Source organism: Sorex araneus, chromosome 2, assembly GCF_027595985.1.
Source record: "Sorex araneus isolate mSorAra2 chromosome 2, mSorAra2.pri, whole genome shotgun sequence".
NCBI lineage: Eukaryota > Metazoa > Chordata > Mammalia > Eulipotyphla > Soricidae > Sorex > Sorex araneus.
The window spans coordinates 220,876,167-220,891,940 of record NC_073303.1 but is presented as its reverse complement, the minus strand read 5'-3'; the positions used below and the strand labels follow the sequence as shown (position 1 = coordinate 220,891,940).

Sequence of the window (15,774 nt, the reverse complement as noted above, 5' to 3'; positions counted from 1 at the left end):
CTCTCTCTCTGATTTGGTGTTGTGGTTTGCAATAAAGGTGTTGAGTGGCCATTGTATTCAGTCTCTAGTCTATATTCGGCCCACATCATCTTTCCCCCACATGACCTCCGACCACATTTTACTTGGTGGTCCCTTCCCTGAGTTACCCAGAATGAGAGACCAGCCTCCAAGCCATGGAGACAACCTCCTGGTACTTATTTCTACTATTCTTGGGTGTTTCTTTGACAAAATTTTTTCAAAATTTTTATCTTTGAAAAAATTTTTTACTAATATTTTAATATAGGAAATATTTTTCATTCATCTAAATTGTTATTTTACTCTATACTTATTAATTGAATTTGACAAATATTTAATATGTTATTCATAACTATGGACTTCATTCATGAACATATTCTATTTACATGAAATCTGTAATCTTAAATTACAAATATAAAAATTTTAGAAATATACAATGTTTAGTAACTAACCTACTGAAACATATAATTAATCTATTATTAGTTTGTTCAGATATTTTCTATTGTATTTCATGGAGACTAAAAACAGTTTGTATTCCTTCTAACAGGGTTTGAAGTTTCCTTTCTCCCTACCTGCAACAGGGACCTGTTGTCTGGTTAGCTTCATGCTAGACATTCTCACAGGTTTGAGCTGATATTTTATCCATGCTTTGATTTCTGTTACACTGATAACTAGTTATAATGAGCTGGGTTTTTTATATGCATAAGAGCCATCTCTGTGTCCCCTTTTCTGCTTAGTTCTTTCTCCCATGTTGACATTATCGTGTGTGATAATGACTTTCTTTTTTAAACATATTTCTTTTAAGAATTAAAATAATCTGCATTCGTATGATCACTGTATCACTGTCATCCCATTGCTCATCGATTTGCTCCAGCAGACACCAGTAACATCTCCATTGTGAGACTTGTTGTTACTGTTTTTGGAATATCGAATACACCATCAGTAGCTTGGAGGTTCTGCCATGCAGGCGGGATACTCTCGGGAGCTTTCCAGGCTCTCTGACTGGGATGGAGAAATCGAACCTGGGTTGGTTGAGTGCAAGGCAAACGCCCTACCCGCTGTGCTATCACTCCAGCCCATTCTTATGATATGTTGGAAAATGAATCAAAATGGCAGTGATACCAATGTTTGGATATTATTTTAAAACTCTTGAACATGGGTCTAAAAAGATAATACAGGGTTTAAAGTACTTTTCTTACTAGGTGACCCAGGTTCAATCCCCAGTACTAGATATATTCCCCAGCATGGAACAGAAAATATTCCTGTGTTCAAATCCAGAAATATCAAAATTCAGCAGGTTTTCCCTATATCTTCCTCATTCCAAAATTTAAAGTTATTCTTTCTTTATTCTATTCTTTCTCTTTAATGTTATTTATTCATTTATTTATTTTTTCTTTGAAGCATAACTAGCCAAGTTAGACCGGGCATAGTTTTAGCACCCTCTCAGGGATTACGCCTGCAAAACCTCAGGAGACACATTCAGGGTTGAGAATCCAACCTGGGTTGGCAATATGTAAGGCAAAAGCTTATCGGCGGTACTGGATCTTTAGCCCATTACAAGAAATTCTCATTCTAAATGCAAAGGTCCACATTTATACATATCTTATATCTGATTCCATGTGAAATATCTGCCTTTATTTAATTTTTCCTTATGATATTAAAATATCAATTCTCAAATGAAGTGAATACCATTAAACAATGGAAAAGTACATAGGATTTGGAATAAAAGTCATATAATAAACTAATTAATTGACATTTAAACAAAATCCAAGGAAAGTGTAAGATAACATAGCCTCAGGTAGTTTAATTTTATTGGGTTACTCCAGTCACACTGCTCCCATTCCTCTGTGTTTATTTTTAGTTTCTTTCTTAGTGTTCTGTTGATTTGTAAATATTGTTTTGCTCTTCTCCTTGAGTTCTTTTCATAGTTTATTCAGAGCAATGTCCTTTTTGTATGGGCACAGGGAAGACCTAGCAAATGTTATGTTTTTGTTACCTGGGAATCATTTGACTGTACATGATATTTTCCTCCTGGGCATCTGTTCTCTTGACCTAAGCCTCAGCTGCCCTTACTTCCTAGCACTCCCAAAAGCAAGGTCCTGATGAGGGATGAGACAGACCCAGGGCAAGTGGTGAGTTATGTGCTACCCTGGCATCGAGATGGGCCTGGCCAAAGTGCCTAATGCTTAACTATAAGTTAAGAGCTTGATCATGGACAAATGTTGTCATGATCCAAACAGTGATAACTAGATTTGGACCCTGCTAGGGTGAGGAATGATTAATCTGGCCTGAGTGCTGTAGTCTGAGCCTGTGGCAAGATGTTGCCAGGAGAGCTGTCTTGCAAACCTCAATGTATCTCTTGCTATGTCCATACAAAACTAACTAGGATTAAGATGTTAATAAGTGTTTATAAGTGACTTAGGAAAGGAAAAAAACCTTAAGAGTCTGGAAGGGCTTTGGAGTGCCCTGACCTCAGGAAGGGCTTTCTTATGCTGATTTTGCTACCTGGCTGGGTGTAGCCTAGAGGGCAAGGTGGGAGAGACAAGTAGGAGGAGAGATGAGAGAAGCCAGAGAGGCTGGAGTAGATCAATGGAGAGGACAGAGCTGGGAGTGCGGGAGATGAGAAAGATGGAAGATTGAATAAATGGTAACTAATTAGCAACCAGCTTGGTCCTAGTTCTTCATTCGCATGTCCTTGGCCAAGGGCCATCCCTATCCAGCTCACACACAGTGGTTCCAGAGCACTGAACAAGGGTGGTGAGACAGAGTCGCTCCAGAGAGCCAGCCAGTACACACGCCCCTCAGGGAGCTTTAGTTTTTTACATGAAAGAAACATTGTTTTCTTTATCACTCACTCATCACTCTCACTTTTGCATACAGATCAAGAAGACTCAAAAGCCAAACATGAGAAATCAAACAACAGTAACCACATTCATCCTCCTGGGGTTGACAGATGACCCACAACTGCAGACTCTACTTTTCATATTTCTACTGATCACCTACATGTTGAGCCTTCTTGGAAACCTGGTTATCATCATTCTCACCTTTGTGGATGCCCACCTTAAAACTGCCATGTACTATTTTCTACAAAACTTTTCCTTCTTAGAAATCTCATTCACATCTGCCTGTATCCCTAGATTCTTGTACAATATAGCAACAGGAGACAGAACCATTACCTATAACGCTTGTGTATGTCAGTTATTTTTCACAGACCTATTTGGAATAGTAGAATTCTTTCTTCTGGCAACTATGTCCTATGATCGTTATGTAGCCATCTGCAAACCCCTTCATTATATGACTATCATGAATCCCATGGTCTGCAAAAAACTTATTTCTGGCTGTTGGATAATTACACTGTCGCTCTTAATACCACCAGTAGGCTATGGGTTGACACTGGAATTCTGTAACCCTGAAATAGACCACTTTGTTTGTGATGTTAATCCCATCCTGAAGATCTCCTGTTCTGATACAGAATTCATAGAGAAGATGGCTCTTTTCTGCTGTGCATTTTTCCTACTTGTGACTCTCATGTTTGTGGTTTGGTCCTATGGAAGTATCATTCGCACGATTCTTGGGTTCCCCTCTGCTCAGCAGAAGAAAAAGGCATTTTCTACCTGTTCCTCCCACTTGATTGTGGTTTCCATCAGTTATGGCAGCTGTATCTTCACCTATGTCAAACCTTCTGCGAAAGATGAAACGGCTACTAATAAGGTCTCAGCATTATTTGTTACTTCCATCTCCCCCATGTTAAACCCATTCATTTATACTCTGAGAAACAAACAAGTAAAAAATGCCTTGAAAGATATTTTTAAAAAACTACTGCTCTTGAGATATCACAGGGGTTAAGGAGCTTGTCTTGCAGGTAGCTGGTAGCTGATCAGGGTTGTCCCATGAGCAAAGCTGAGAGTAAGAACCGCAACTGAGTCAACTATCTGATAGTTTACCTTTTACTTTTGGTATATTTTTCCATCAAACTTAATTTTAAAGTTTATGTCTAGTCATCAGAGTAGTTTGTTTTCTCCTACCATTTCCTTCTATTTCAGGGCTAGAGTAGGACAGTCGGGAGAGCAGCTGCCTTGCACATAGCCCACCCGGGTTTGCTCCCCAGCAGCCTGGATGTTCCCCATGCAGAGCCAGGAGTGATCTCTACACTCAGAGACAAGGAAGCCTGTGACCCCGCAGGGTGTGACCCCAAAACAAACAATGAAACTTTCCTTCTAGTTTGATGAAAGTGTATGTCGTTGTCTAGAGGATTGTCTAAGTTTGATAATGATTTCCATAATCAACTAAGAACTATTTGTGATAATTTTGATATTTTCCATGGCTAAAATAGCTTTATAGCTCATTGACTAAGGAATGACAATAAAACCCTAATTATAACTTCTGTCATGCATTTAGCATCTATTTGCATTTTTTATTTGCTTAGAGAAATAACATATTTCTGGAACTTTATAAAAAATGTTCTAAGGATATACTTTTAAATGATTGTCATGCAGGAAATATGTCTCTAGAGTGACTGACAGTGATTTCTGATTGTCAAATTTAATGTGCAATGAATATGATAGTTCATCAGAAAATTCAGTATATTGAACAAGTTTTATGTCCTTAAGATATATGCTATAAAATATTTCATAATTATTAATCACGAATTAAAAATTAAAGAGGCTATAGAGATGGAGCAGGAAGTAATGTCCATGCCTTGCACACAGACAATCCCAATTCAATCCACAGTATGATGTATGGTTACCTGAATACCACAAGGCATAATCTCTGAATGCAGAATCAGGAGTACACTCACTTGTACACCATTGAGTGTATTTCAAATACAAACAAAAGATAAAATAGGAGACATACTTGGTTTTGATCCTCTCAATAGTTGCTTTAATTTACATTGTGAAAAATACTGGACTTCTGAGACATTTATGCTTAATTTTTATGATGAATCTGTATTTTGTTTCAGAAGTTATCAAACAAGACCGTAGGTACTAGTTTAAATGGTAGGAAGAATACAGTTGGGGTAGGTTTACACTTTTAATAATAAATGGAATAATAATATGTAAATTATTCATTGTAAAATGATGATGCAGTTAATGACTATCTCATATTGCCTTTTATTGATCTCTAATTTCTTTCTTTCTGAAATTTTCTAACAATAATTATACTTTTTCATGTTATTTAAAATGTCTGCAATATTAGTTTATGTAGCTAAAACTACAAAATTCTTGATTTCTATCTCCAGTATATTAATTTCTAGTATTTCCACATTAATTGGTGAAAAATAATAATGCATTACAATTTTTTAAATTGGTAATAGAAATGCAATTAAAAATTAGCCCTTTACACCAAAGAGTCACTATATTCTCCAAACAAGATAACATAATTGATAATTGTATACTTTCAATGGGGAATTATTGCTTTTGTAATTTACTTGATTCTATGCCCAAAGATCCAACAGGACATAATAAAAAACAACAAAAAGAAAAATTTCTGAAAATTAAGAGCACTCAATGGGATAAATGATCAAATGATTATTTACTTACAGAAAAACAAATTCATTCATTATATTTTAATTCAACATAATTTATATGTAATGTGTTATGTCTAAGACATATGCAATGTATGATATCTAAGGTATAATGCCTAAGAGAACTGAAGTCATTAAAAATGTGTGAGGGGAATCCTTCTTTTGAAGGCACCTCTCCTAATCTGGTAAGTTGCCTGCATCCCTTTATCGCTCCTCTAATAAACGTTTTGCTAAAATATTGTATATTAGAGTTCAATAGAGTATATATATCTATATGTCTATATTGAACTTTGATGAAGTTGTACAGGTTAATTAGGCTCTTACCTTGCTCCTCTAATAAACGTTTTGCTAAAATATTGTATATTAGAGTTCAATAGAGTATATATATATCTATATGTCTATATTGAACTTTGATGAAGTTGTACAGGTTAATTAGGATCTTACCTTGCTTATGGCCAATCCACATTAGTTCCCCAATAGTCCATATGAACACCAAGACAGGTGTATTTTCTACCAACAGTCAGTGTGACTCAATAACTATTTTATTTTATTTTATTTTAAATAATGTAGGAGTATACTGCTATTCATTCAGCCATTGATTAAGCTGATTGAATTGGGCATGAACTCTACATTACTTTTTAAAAAATTTTATCACTATAAGATAGAGGTGCAAAGCTTTCATGTTTGAGATTTAGTCATACAATGATGAAACACCCATCCCTCCACCAGTGCACATTTTCTGCCGCCCACATCCCAGTCCTCACTCTGCCTCTATGGCATACAATTTCCCCAATACTCTCTATCAAATTTTAGGCATTAAGTTTTGCTCGAAATTTCCCACCACCATTCAAGCCTACCTGCCAGGGGCAGATTCTAGATAATTTATTTTCCATTGCTCATTTTGAATATCATAAGATCTCACATGGCCGTGATTGTAAATGTAAATTTCTAGAGTGTAAATGATTGGGTTCCAGAGACATCTCTGTATGGCACTAATCCATTATGGGATTCAGTTGGGAGTGTCTGGGCAGGGATGATGGTGTGCTAAGATAAAGCCCAGAGGTAACTTGTGGATATGACAGCCCATTGGCTGGGTGGCTGGGTGGGCTGGGACCTGGGGAGGGGCAGCCCGAATCCTCTGCTGCCACAAAACCTGGAGATTCAGTCCTGGGACCATGTAACTGGGTCTTGCTTGTGGAAGCTCTTGGTCACCAAGATTCCATCTGAAGTAGGGGTCAATAATAATTTTTAGAAGTTGATATGGGGATTATGAATGTAGCTCAAAGAGTGCAGTACATGGCTTTTGTTCTTCAAGAACTTTGGTAGTACCACAGCAACCTGAAAACTGTTAGTTGTAAACATAGTTTGCATTGTCAAAAGTTCACTTCCAGGACATTTATCCCTGAGAGCAAATGTCAACTATGAACAGTGAAGTATTTGTTTTATTATTAAACAATGAAACATTAGTTAAATAGTATAATGTGACATAAAATTTGTAATGTTCTAATTTATTTAATTCACCAACAAAGAAGAGAATAATCAACTATTTTATCATATGTTCAGAAATGAGCTAATAAAGTTGGTGTCATATTCTGTCAGTTCATCAAGTCCTACAAGGTAGGAAAAATCTTAAAACTTATACTCTGAGAGGCCAAGAGTACTGTTGGTAGGACAGTTGCCTTGCAATGGACGTCATGAGTTTGATCCCCAGCATCCCACATGGTACCCTAAGTATTGCCAGGAGTGATTTTTTGAGTGCAGAGCCAGGAGTCACCCCTGAACAAAAATGGGGGTGCTCCTTGCCCTCAAGGAAGGTAAAATGTAACACTATGAAATAGAATAGGTATGACTAACTATCTTTTGGGAGTTGTATCTGCAAGTTAATGAAAATATAATGAAGTTGTGATTAAAAAAATATTGATGTTTATAAGTTACCAAGAGCTTGAAAAATAAATAGACACTATTTTCAAATATTTATTGCTGCACATTTCTTCAAAATTTATTGTATTTATGTTTCTAAACAAAGTCACTTATGTCAAATGTTAACATGAACTTATTAAAAATATCAGAATACAATATTTCTTGATCTTGAATCACATGTGGCTTGCTCAGGGCGAATCTTGACTCTGTGCTCACCTGAGGATCAATGCTTACAGGGCCCAAAATACTATATGGGATGGCAAGGATTTACCCATGTTGGACCACAGTGCTCTATGCACTATATGTCAAACATTTTACTATGGGTTATGGTTTAGTTTTGTTGTTTTTCAAGGAGTGGGGTTGGGCCAAACCAACTGTGCTCAGGTAGGTATTACTACTGACTCAGTATTCAGTGATTACTCCTAGCAGTGACCAGGAAAACGTGCAATGATGGGGGATAGAAAAATTGTCATCCATGGAAAAGACAAGGATCTTAACAGATATCTTACAATCTATCCAATGTATCTAATGGTGTAATTCTTAAAATTTATCCAATTTTAAATTTAATCAATAAATTCAAATTAACCTACATTTATTTAGAGAATTACAGTTTACATAAAATTGAAAATAATTTGTGTTAGTTTTTACTTTGTGTTTAATCTTCGAGGTGGCCAGGGGAACCCCGTAGTCTCTCCTTCTCACTGCCCAGGTTGGGGGGTGTTGGACCACTTGACCGTCTGGGATGGCCCATGCCATAAAGCAGAGGAAAGAAGAACGAGGACCAAGCTGGTTGCTGATTAGTTGCCATTTATTCAATCTCTCATCTCTTCCATCTCACAGACCTTCCTTCCTTGCCCCTCGTTCCTAGATCCCAGCTCTCCGGATTCTTTCTCTGACTCTGACCTCTGGATTCTGACTGATTGCTTCTCTTCTGATGACTCCATGACTCTCTTTTTCTGCCTCTAACCCACTCTTCTCTCTACCCCTTGACCTCTGGGTGCAGGCTATCCCCACTCTGGTAGTAAAATCAACATAAGAAAGGCCTTCCTGACTACCCATCAGGCTCAAGGGCAGAAACACGACCTAGGGGTATTCCAAGCCCTTCCTGACTGCCCATCAGACTCCAGGGGGGAAACACCACCTAGGGGTATTCCTTTTCTCCTAGCATCTTAATTAACATCTTAATATTAGTTATTTTTGTATAGACACAGTAAGAGATACATTGAGGCTTGTTAGGCAGCTCTCCTGGGAACATCTTGACACAACTCAGACTACAGTTCTCAGGCCAGATTATGATCCCTAACCCTAGCAGCGTTTAAATCTAGTTATTACATTTTGGATCATGACAGAATTTGTCCATGATCATGCTCTTAACTTATAGTTAAGCATTATGGCATTTTGGTCAGGCCCATCTCCATACCAGGGTAGCACATAACACACCACTTGTCCTGGGTCCATCTCCATTCATTTCTTCATCGGGACCCTGCTTTTGGGAGGCTAGGAAGTAAGGGCAACTGAGGCTTAAGTTGAGAGAACAGATGCCCAGGAGGTAAATATCATTGAGAGTGAAATTAATTCCCACGTTACTAAAGCATAGCATTTACTGTTTACCTGTGTCCATAAAAAAAGAACATTGCTCTGAATAAACTATGCAAAGGACTTAAATAAAAGAGGAAAACAATATTTACAAGTCAACAAAGGACAAAGAAAAAAGTAATAAATAAACACAAAGCAATGGGAGCACTGTGATGGGAGTAACCCAAATAAACCTAAGCTCCCAATGTTATCTTACAACTTTGTATTCGTTTACAACTTTTTAGATTTTAGAACACTTATATTTGTAGAAGAGTTAAATTTTTTAAGTACCACCAAATGAGTATCGCATATTTATCATTATAATATATATATATATATATATATACAAAATGAAACAACACAAACAGAAACTTTATGTTTTAGAATGTTTAAAAATTTTCCAAGTATTTGGAAACCCACTGCAGTAGCCAAGTGTAGTGTTTAAGGAGAAGATTTCTAAGACTATATTTGTCCTCTTTAGAATTTCATAGACCTAGAACTTTGAGAAATAATGGGAGGAGAAGTTGTGACAGGTATCGACATTTAAAGAGACATCTTTTTTTATTTATTTTTATCTTGGATACTAGCCGACGTATTATTCTTTATAGACATAAATACTATACTCTTTTGATATGTCAAGCTTCGAGTTCAAATATCTTTGGATCCATAAAAATACATAGCTCTCAAGAGGTTGTCTGGACAATTTGCTAAGTCCAAACATGAGCACACTAGTCTATATAATGAAAAAAGTACTAATTATCAAAAAATTAAGAAATATTGCAATCTCTGACAGGATTGTGAGATGCTTTTAGTATTGACCAACCAAAATGTGTTTTCCTTGGTAGGCTGCTTCTGGCAGCAGGTAGACAGGGCTACTTCCATGCTACTTCCCATATGATGTTGACTAAACTCCAACACTCAGTTACCGCTTTGTGGTAGAGTTTAAGGTTGCGGAGCGTGATGCCTCCCATCATCTTTTTCCCAAGTATTGCTTTAGCTATTCGTGGGTATTTGTTGTTCCATATGAATTTCAGGATTGGTTGATCCATTTCTTTGAAGAATTTCATGGGTATGCTTATAGGGATCGCACTGAATCTGTATAATTCTTTGGGGAGTATTGCCATTTTGACAATGTTGATTCTTCCTATCCATGAGCAGGGGCTATGTTTCCATTTCCTCATGTCCTCTTTTATTTCCTGGAGTAGCATTTTATGGTTGTCTTTGTAGAAGGCCTTTACTTTCTTAGTTAAGCTGATTCTGAAGTACTTGATTTTCTGGGGCACGATTGTGAACAGGATTGCTTTTTGCATGTTGCTTTCCTCTGCCACATTATTTAAGTTTAGGAAGGCCATGGAGTTTTGGGTGTTAATTTTATAGCTAGTGACTTTATTGTATAGGTCTATTGTTTCTAAGAGTTTCTTGGTAGACGATCTAGGATTCTCTAGATATAGTATCATATCATCTGCGAATAATGAGAGTTTGATTTCTTCCTTTCCAATCTGGATGCACTTACTATCTTTTTCTTGCCTAACTGTTATTGCAAGCACTTTCAGTACTTATGTTGAACAGAAGTGGTGAGAGTGGGCATCCTTGTCTTGTCCCTGATCTTAGAGAAAAGGCCCTTAGGTTTTCCCCATTGAGGATAATGCTTGCCATGGATTTGACTATTTTTTACTATCTTGAGGAAAATTCCTTCAAAACCCATTTTAGGGAGAGTTTTAATCATAAATGGGTGTTGGATCTTGTCAAATGCTTTCTCTGCATCTATTGACATGATCACATGGTTATTATCTTTATTTTTGTTGATATGATGGATTATGTTGATTGATTTCCATATGTTAAACCATCCTTGCATCCACAGGAATAATCCTGCTTGGTTGTGGTGTAAGATCTTTTTGAAAGAAATAGAAGACAACAGCAGAAATTATTTAAATATCCCACGTGCATATTTGAAAAATACACATTTTCAAAATGGCTATCCCACCCAAAGCAATGTTCAAATACAATGCAATTAACAGGAAATTTCCAAGACCATAATTTAAAGACTTATACTCCACAGTAACAATAGCACAGGGGGTAGGACGTTTGCCTTGCACACAGCTGACCCGGGATCGATTCCTCCATTTCACTCGGAAAACTGGAGGGCTACCGAGAGTATCCCACCCACATGGCAGAGCCGAAAAATGCTACGGGTGGCATATTCAATATGCCAAAAAAAGTAACAAGTCTCACAATGGAGATGTTACTGGTGCCCAATCAAGCAAATCGATGAACAATTGGATGTCTGTGACAGTGATAGTGACTCCAGAGTAAAGCTTTTATTCCCTCCTGTGCTTTTGTTTGATTGGAATCACACCTGAATATACTCAGGGCTCACTCGTAGCTTGGTGCTCAGTTATCAATCCTTACAGTACCTGAAAACCGTAGGTAGAGCTTGGAGTCTGGAGGAGGCCATTGAACCCAGGTAAGTCTTATACAAGGCAATCACTTTACCTGCTATACTATATCTAAGGTCCCACCAAATCTGTACTTATTTGCATGGATAATTGTAGCTATGTTTCATAGTATCATTGGGTAGCACTTCTTTGTATGTATACATATATTTTTCTATATTAAAATCAGTATGTATTCTGTTTACACTTGGGTGTATGAACTTAAGAAATTCCCTGATTAGGGGAAGTCAACAGGCAATTGTTAAACCCTTGTTAGTGTCTAGGAGACTAATTATTTCTTGTCCCAAAAGACATAATTCCCAATGACACCTATGCATATGTCCGCCATTTTTCCATTCTTAGTTTCATTACTCATGTGTGAACTTCAGTCACAAGGGCCACTCATTTTTACATAGAGTGACTTCTATATCACAAGACACTGTGGTAATAAAAATTTTTTTGTTCTTTGAAATTCTATCTTTGGCTGGAGTAAGTGTAGCAGGAAGGGTGCATGCTTTGCATGCCAGGTTCTCTGTCCAGTCCCAACAGGAGTGATCCCTGGGTACGGAGCCAGGAATAAGTCCTGAGCACTGCTACTTGTTCCACCTACCAAAGGAAAAGACAAAGTAAGACACGTCTATCTTTGTCTTGAGCCATTAGATTCTATCTGCTTCTGAGTCTTTTAAAAGTCATCTTATATTTGTCAAACTACTAAAGAAACAATTTTATTTTAGTACTGAGTTACCAACACTCAGTTCCTAGATTGAAAGTAGATTAGGCTCTTCAGAATGACGTTTTAATCAAGATGAACTGAAAATTCTTAATATTCCCTAAATGGGTGGTAACAAGGAGAGACACTTAGAAATATGCTGGAACTACCATGTCTATGTGTTCAACTGAGGCTGTATTACCTCCCATTCTATTGGTAAGTATTCTAGAATTTTCTAATATTAGTATAGTTTTTTTTACTTGCATTTTAATTTTTTTGTGTGAGATACATAATTTATGCCTCTGTTTTAAAAAGAGCAATAACAAGCCAGATATTTTCAGAAAACTTAAAAATTTTTGTAATTTTGGTCTAGACCATTGAAATACAAACAAATCACACTTAATACATGTATTATGAAAGTTCATATATTTCCTGTTTACTTTTTCTTTATCAGATGATCAAGTGAAGCTTGTTTTCAAATGAATTGAAGTTTGCAATTAGAATAAAAGACCATTCTGAATACTTTGAAGTTAAATTCCTCATAAAGTTATTTCAAAATATATTTTTATACCAAGTTAAACCTATATCACCTAATTAGAAAATAATTGTAACATTATTGCAACTGGTTTTACCAATTTAATTAAATGAAAACATTAATGGAAATATACTTGAAATAAAATATGTATAGATTATTTTTTTAATTTAATTTTATTTTATTAAATCACCGTGTGGAAGATTACAATGCTTTCGGGCTTAGGTCTCAGTTATACAATGCTGAAACAACCATCCCTTCACCAGTGCCCATATACCACCACCACCAAAAAAAAAAAAAAAAAAAACCCACACAGTTCACCTCCCATCCCGCCCCCCCACCCCCTACCCTGTAACTGATAAGTTTCATTTCACATTCTGTTTACTTTGGTTACATTCAATATTTCAACACAAACCTCACTATTGCTGTTAGGAGTACCCCACTAGATCCAGACCTACTGTGAAGACAAATAAGATCGCGCGGCCGCTATCGCGGCCGCACAGTTTTTAATTTCTGTACTTTAACAAGAAGTCCAGGAGATTTCTTCCAGATATTAGATAATTGCAGGCTTGAAAACCCAATCTGTGGTCGTCTTAATATGGCGGCCACCGAGCCCTTCATCCCCGGAGAGAAAGAGGCGAGAGAGAGAAATACCTTTCCCCTCCTGGGCGGGCACGGGACCGAGGCTTAATTCTCAGGCTGGAGACATTCTGCGAGGAGTTGCTCACACTGAAAGAGGTTTTGCTGGGTCTGGATTCACGCTTGTACAGCTGCGGAGAGGCCGCACATGCGTGCAGCCCCCGGGATCACATCTCGGCGGTCTGTATAGATTATTTTTTTATCAAAATTTGATCTTCCTGATTATCATAAGCATGGAATGTGAGGTAGATCAACAATATCCAGAGAATCTGTTTGAAGATTTTGAGAATACAGATGGTTTTTCTCTATCAAAATGAAATTATTGCTGTTACTACATATTATTAGTGTACTAATTATAAACATTCTAATTTTTAGAAAATCAGGACTATCACCTGTTATTTTCTTGATAGGGCTGTTATTATATTGATAGGTAAAAAATAAAATCTGAATAATCTAGGTACTGATATAATACATACATGGAACTTCTATAGGTATAATTTAGAGTAACTATCTGGAAACTAAAGTAGAGTTAGCTAATAATACTTATGGGGTTGAATTTCTTTCTAGGTTACCATGGAGGAAAATGATTTCCTTAAAGTTTTTGTTAACTATTGGAAATAACTTCCCATATTATTTACTACATACTAATGCTTGAGATGAAATTTGGAAATATAATGCCTTATACTGAAATTGGAAATTAAAATAGCCTTTGGCCTTAAATGCATACTAGCATATAATTATAGTCAGCAAAATCCCCCTGGTATATGAATAAAACAGGAAATGAAACACACTGGTCACAGGGGGTTTTGTTTGATGTGAAAATGTAAGAGCATAAGTTTCAGAGTAAAGCGAATAGCAAATAATATGAGCAAAGAGGATAATAACAGAAAGAATAATTAAGGGTCAAGATTTTAACCCCCTAGGTCAGAGCGATAGTACAGAGGGTAGGGCACTTGCCTTGCAAATGGCTGGCCTGAATTTGATCCCCACACCCATGACGCCCCCAAGCCCAGCCTAGATTGATCCCTGAGCTCAGAGCCAAGTGCCAGACCAGAGTCAGTACTCAGAACTGTCAGGTGGGGCCCCAAACAATCAAAACACATACAAAAAGATTTTAATTTCCTTTATGCATAGACATTCTGTGTGCAATATTGCAATCAATACTCCTAAATTGATAAACCATTTGAAACTTTTCTAAAGCAATGTAGAAGATTTTATAGATATGGAATACTCCCACTTATTTTTTTCTCTTTCATCTGATTTTCCATTGTGGTTGTGTCATTGAAGGCTCCTCTCATAAAAAAGCTTGAAATAGTTCTTTGATGATTTCCTACGTGTATTTTATAGAAATAGATTTATTATTAATGTCGTAAATTACATTGTGAGTTGACCATTTTGCATGGCATGGGATAGAGGTCTACATTCATTTTTTTACATATGGCTAAACAGATTTCCCAGCACTATATTTTGAAAAGGTTCTTTTGCCCCATCTCGTACATTAATTTGTTGTAAAATCATTTTTGAACGTTTAAGGGTTTATATTTAGGTTCTCAATTCAATTTAGAGATCTTACAATCTATCTTTGTCTAGGAGTTATTTTGGCTACTTAAGTTTTATTGTTCGTTTGCAATTTTAGAAGTGCTTTACTATGTCACTACATAACACTTTGGAACCCTTAATGGAGATAACATTGCATCCTTAAATTGCCTTGAAGAAGGTTAGTTGAATGATGCCAATCCTTTAGGTATATTGCAGGGTTGTTTCATTTCTTTTTGTTCTGCTATTTCTTTCAGAAATAAATAGTTAAAACTCAAGAATTTTTCAACTTCTTTGTTAGATGGATTGCTAGATCTGTGATGGCATTTGACTTCTCTGACAAGATTAAGCATGCATTCATAATAAAAACTCTACACCAAATGGAAATATAGAAATTTATGTCAATATCATAAAGACAATCACTGTCACTGTCATCCCATTGCTCATCCATTATTTTCGAGCGGGCACCAGTAACGTCTCTCATTGAGACTGTTTTTGGCATATCCAATATGCACGGGTAGCTTGCCAGGCTCAGCCTCGCGGGCGCAATACTCTTGGTAGCTGGCCAGGCTCTCCGAGAGGGGCTGAGGAATCAAACTTGGGTCGGCCCCATGAAAGGCGAAAGCCAAACCGCAGTGCTATCGCTTTGCACCATAAGACTATATACACAAAAACTCAGATCTAACATCCTTAAATATGAAAATCTTCAGTATCTTTTTGTAACAGGAACATGTCAAAGATATCCACATGTACTACTCACACTCAACATCATACTGTCACTGTCACTGCCATCCCATTGCTCACCGATTTTTTTGAGCAGGCACCAGTAACATCTCCATTGTGAGACTTGTTACTGCTTTTGGCAAATCAAATATGCCACTGGTAGCTTGCC

The 15,774-nt window shown here is 36.8% G+C and overlaps 1 protein-coding gene across 1 annotated transcript; it reads left to right on the top strand.

The window, feature by feature from the left end:
• Positions 1-2,919: 2,919 nt before the first annotated feature.
• LOC129401746 (olfactory receptor 6C2-like) lies at positions 2,920-12,641 on the top strand. The gene is made up of 2 exons (XM_055124567.1): positions 2,920-3,798; positions 12,630-12,641. Exons 1-2 carry the CDS (start codon positions 2,920-2,922, stop codon positions 12,639-12,641), a joined length of 891 nt encoding a protein of 296 aa, XP_054980542.1.
• Positions 12,642-15,774: the final 3,133 nt, after the last annotated feature.

Bases quoted from the DNA above. Each gene is read 5' to 3' on its own strand.
- LOC129401746 (XM_055124567.1), top strand. From the start codon at position 2,920: ATGAGAAATCAAACAACAGTAACCACATTCATCCTCCTGGGGTTGACA.